Genomic DNA, 4,875 nt, shown 5'->3' with positions numbered 1-4,875 from the left:
GGGTATCTTTCAACTTCAGTACTATTAAATAATTGTCACCCCGGAATGATGATTACCCATGATTTATTGAGCATTGTCAGTGTCCTTAATGCCGTGTAACCGTATCCTTGGCATAAAAAGCCTATCATGTCAGGCAGTGCACTTTGGATACAAGCACAAAAGTAGTGCAGAAGGTGACTGTTAAAAACATTTGTGGAGGGTTTTTATGAAACATGAGGTGAGGCGCACAGTTTCAAAAACAGAGCTTAAGGAGCAGCACTGTGTGGCAGCTTTGGATGAATGCTTTTGTCTTTTGCCTAAAGAAAAAATGTGAAGCTAAAAATTATTTATCTTCCTTCCTATCCGCAGCCTCTGCCCTCCTGTAATCAAAAGGAAAGAATCACCTTATCATACAGTGAAAAATAGTATTTCTTTTACCCTTCCCATTTCTTGTAACTGCCTTTCTTGCTTTTGTGCTGTTCTTTTTCCTTCAAGACTTTGTCATGAGCAAAGCTGGCCTTCTGTTTTTAACCTGTTACATGCTGTTCCCATTCTAAACCTTCTGAAACAGCTGCTGATTATTCCCCTTGAACTTGAGCATGCCCCCACTTTGGGAAGTAGATGATGTTCCACTGTCTAAAAATTCAGGTACCTATGGGATTTCTGGTATGAGAAATCAGTATCCGATTTTATTTCAAAGATGATGACTATTACAGAGTTTATAACCCTCTGCAGAAGTTTGTGCATCATTTCCAACAGACTAGTTACGGTCCCTTTGGGATAAAATTAACTCCAGTCTATGCTATTTAAGATTATATTTATTCTCTGAATTTCTGTAGGCCTCAAATTTATTTGGTGGTATTTTAGTTTTTCTTAGAAATGGACAAGGAATTCTAAACAGAAAACACATAATTTTGTTTGGCTTCTGCTTGTTGTATCAGTCTTTAATGCTTTTTCTCTCTGGTACAGTTCACACAATCAATCATGTCCCTGTTAATGCATAGAGGCATGAAAACAGATTTTAGTTAATTGCCATATGCTAGCAATCAACTTTTATTGGTTTAGGATTGGTCTTCAATTGGAGAATGACATTTGGTGCGCTAGGAAGAAAGGATAGTCATCTTTTGACTGTCAAAGTGCCTTAAAAACATGTTGTTTTGCCTGTTTTCAGACTTGGGAGAAAGACCGTTCACATGCTCATACTCACATATATGATGCAATAGAAAAACTCTAAACCTGGCTTTTCTGGGACCCTTCACAACCTCTGACATGAAGACATGACAGTCAGTAGTGGAAGTGTCATACTGGGGTCGAGTTTGTGATGGGAAGGACTTGAGCTCACAGGGCAGTCGAGAGAAGTTGTCATAGCTTAGGCAAAGTAGTCCAAAGGCAAGACTGCAAAAATCAGGTAGGACAACTGACCTCAGCATTGTGCCAAGAAAAAGGCTTCTGAAAAAAGGGAGTCAAAAACTTACTGGTTTACACCATCCTGTGTTTTATGCCTTTCACTGTATTGACATGAACTGAAACAAATCTCAGCCTGTAATAAGTGGACTGGATTTTGCCTTTCCTAACTTAGCTTTGAGTATCTCTTTTTTGCAGTGGGTCTGCTGGTTTCAGGGGATGAACAGTGGCAGACTGAACCCCAAAGGACTGAATTACCTTAAGCCAAAATATGTAGCAGAATAGAAGTTACTCTTTAAATTGAACTAATTCCACTGTTTCTTCTTTGCTACAGGTGGTGGATGTGGACTTTAAAACAGTGTGTCTCAACATTTCATCCTCAACTATCTATTTTTAATCTGATTGCACTACAAAAGAAAAGCTGCTAATGGGATAAATGTTGAGACTTTACAAGAACTGACTTGAAGTACCGAACGTCGTCATTATTATTAATCAAGAAGAGCTTGAAGCTAAGTCTGTATCTGACCAGTCGGTATCATTTTCACGTAACAGGCATGGCAAGTAAACGAAAATCAACAACACCATGCATGGTCTTAGCCAACGAGCAGGATCCGGATCTAGAAACAGTATCAGACTTGGAGGAAGGACCACCTGTACTCACGCCAGCAGATAACCCTAAAGCAGAGAGTGTAACAAGTGATGAGGATGTTCATGAGTATGTGGATTCAGACAATCAGAAAAATACAAACAAAGTAGAAGGTGGTTACGAGTGTAAATACTGTACTTTTCAAACTCCAGATCTCAATATGTTTACTTTCCATGTGGATTCAGAACATCCCAACGTAGTATTAAATTCATCCTATGTTTGTGTAGAATGCAATTTCCTTACCAAAAGATACGATGCTCTCTCAGAACATAATTTGAAGTACCACCCTGGAGAGGAGAATTTTAAATTGACCATGGTGAAACGTAATAATCAGACAATCTTTGAACAAACAGTAAACGATCTCACTTTTGATGGGAGTTTTGTTAGAGAAGAAAACACTGAACAGGCCGACTCTTCTGAGGTCTCCTCATCAGGGATCTCAATTAGCAAAACTCCTATTATGAAAATGATGAAAAACAAACCAGAGACTAAACGTATTGCTGTTTTCCACAATGTAGTTGATGACATTCCTGGTGAAGAAAAGGGATCTGAAAATGAGCCAAACTCTGAAGAAGTAGCAGAAAACCCACCAGCAGCAGTTTCTGAGTCAAAAGCGAGCCATTCAGTTGTTTGCAGCACAGCAGATGTGGCTAGTGCAGTAGTGACTCCAGCACCAGTGCTTCAGCCTGGCATGGCACAGGTTATAACAGCTGTTACAGCTCCACAGAACTCAAACCTGATTCCAAAAGTCCTAATACCTGTAAATAGCATTCCAGCCTATAATACTGCTTTGGATAACAATCCTCTTTTGCTTAACACCTACAACAAATTCCCATATCCAACCATGTCGGAAATCACTGTTCTTTCCACTCAAGCTAAGTACACAGAGGAACAGATTAAAATATGGTTTTCTGCCCAGCGTCTGAAACATGGTGTCAGCTGGACACCAGAGGAAGTGGAGGAAGCAAGGAGGAAACAATTTAATGGCACAGTGCATACTGTGCCACAGACAATTACCGTTATTCCAGCACACATTTCTGCCGCTAGTAATGGTTTACCTTCAATTTTACAGACATGCCAAATAGTTGGTCAGCCAGGACTTGTTCTCACTCAAGTTGCAGGTGCAAATACGTTACCGGTAACAGCCCCCATAGCTTTGACTGTAGCGGGAGTCCCAAACCAAACACAGTTACAGAAGAGTCAGATGCACACTGCTCAGCCTATTGCAGAAACCAAACAAGTAGCTGCCGTTCCAGCCCCCCAGCCTATCAAAAATGAATCCCTGCTGATGAACCCTGACTCCTTCGGCATCCGAGCAAAAAAAACTAAAGAACAACTGGCAGAATTGAAAGTCAGCTACCTTAAAAATCAGTTTCCTCAAGATTCAGAAATTGTTAGACTTATGAAAATAACGGGCCTGACTAAAGGAGAGATCAAAAAGTGGTTCAGTGATACACGCTACAATCAGAGAAACTCAAAGAATAATCATGGGATTCATCTCAACAGTGATTCATGTGCCACTATTGTTATTGATTCAAGCGATGAAATGAATGAGTCCCCAACGGGAGTCACTCCACAGAGCAAGTCATCATGGAGCGCTTTTCCTGATTTCACCCCACAGAAATTCAAAGAGAAGACTGCTGAGCAGCTGCAAGTCCTCCAAGCAAGTTTTCTTAATAACCCTGTCCTTACTGATGAAGAGATGAATAGGTTAAGAGCCCAAACCAAACTGACCAGGAGAGAGATTGATGCCTGGTTTACAGAAAGAAGGAAATCAAATGTCTTAAAGGAAGAGGGAGCTGACTTGAATGAGAGCAATGCTGGCAGCTCAAAAGAAGAGGCTGGAGAAACATCTGTGGGAGACGGAGCAGCAGGAGCAAAATCAGGGTGTTCCACTTCGAGCAAAATAGGCAAAAAATCACCAGAGCAGTTGCACATGCTTAAAAGTTCCTTTGTCCGTACTCAGTGGCCGTCTCCACAAGAATACAACAAGCTGGCAGAAGAAACTGGACTCCCAAGATCAGAAATTGTGAGCTGGTTTGGAGATACTCGCTATGCCTGGAAAAATGGTGGATTGAAATGGTATTATTATTACCAGAGTGCCAATGCAAACAATCTGAATGGCCAAGGCTTTGCAAGGAAGAGAGGGAGAGGAAGACCAAAAGGGAGGGGGAGAGGGAGGCCTCGGGGGAGGCCTCGGGGAAGCAAGAGGTTAAATTGCTGGGACAGAGGTGTGTCTGTCATAAAATTCAAAACTGGAACAGCAATTCTGAAGGACTACTATATGAAGCACAAATTCCTTAATGAGCAAGACCTCGATGAACTGGTAGCCAAATCTCACATGGGATATGAGCAGGTCAGAGAGTGGTTTGCAGAAAGGCAAAGAAGATTAGAACTCGGAATAGAGCTGTTTGATGAGAACGAGGAGGAAGACGAAATGCTGGAAGATCAGGAAGATGAGGAAGAAACAGATGATAGTGATACTTGGGAACCTCCCCGACATGTTAAGCGTAAACTTTCAAAATCAGATTGATGTGCAATTCGGGATTCGGGGGCCAAAAACCTAAGAATTAGGTTTGATGTTATGGTGAAGAGCCAACTGATTTTTCATGGCCTTCAGTTTAGCAAGCACCTGCTTAGCATCTTCCTTCCACCTAAGAGAACATGGGCAAGATGCTACCTGTGCAGGCAACAACTATTTGCTTCCTTGCTACAAGAGATGGACATCCTCAGGCCTAGCCTAGGACATGGGATTATAAATCAGATCCAGTTCAGCTCCTCCTCTTCCACATTACTGATGGGAAGGTTCATCATTCACGTGACTGTTTCTCAATATTTAATTGCCT

At 41.5% G+C, this 4,875-nt stretch overlaps 1 protein-coding gene across 1 annotated transcript; it reads left to right on the top strand.

Annotated features, from left to right (window-relative positions):
- The first annotated feature begins 1,915 nt into the window (after positions 1-1,915).
- On the top strand, positions 1,916-4,562 carry ZHX1 (zinc fingers and homeoboxes 1). The gene has a single exon (XM_010284748.1). It carries the CDS (start codon positions 1,938-1,940, stop codon positions 4,560-4,562), a length of 2,625 nt encoding a protein of 874 aa, XP_010283050.1. The 5' UTR covers positions 1,916-1,937.
- The last annotated feature ends 313 nt before the right edge of the window (positions 4,563-4,875 follow it).

Source organism: Phaethon lepturus, unplaced genomic scaffold, assembly GCF_000687285.1.
Source record: "Phaethon lepturus isolate BGI_N335 unplaced genomic scaffold, ASM68728v1 scaffold49223, whole genome shotgun sequence".
In the NCBI taxonomy this organism is placed as follows: Eukaryota; Metazoa; Chordata; class Aves; order Phaethontiformes; family Phaethontidae; genus Phaethon; species Phaethon lepturus.
Note: the sequence above shows the minus strand (reverse complement) of the source record. Positions and strands in the feature narration are given on the sequence as shown.

What these genes read in the sequence shown, in the direction of transcription:
- ZHX1 (XM_010284748.1), top strand. Translation starts at nt 1,938, where the DNA reads ATGGCAAGTAAACGAAAATCAACAACACCATGCATGGTCTTAGCCAAC.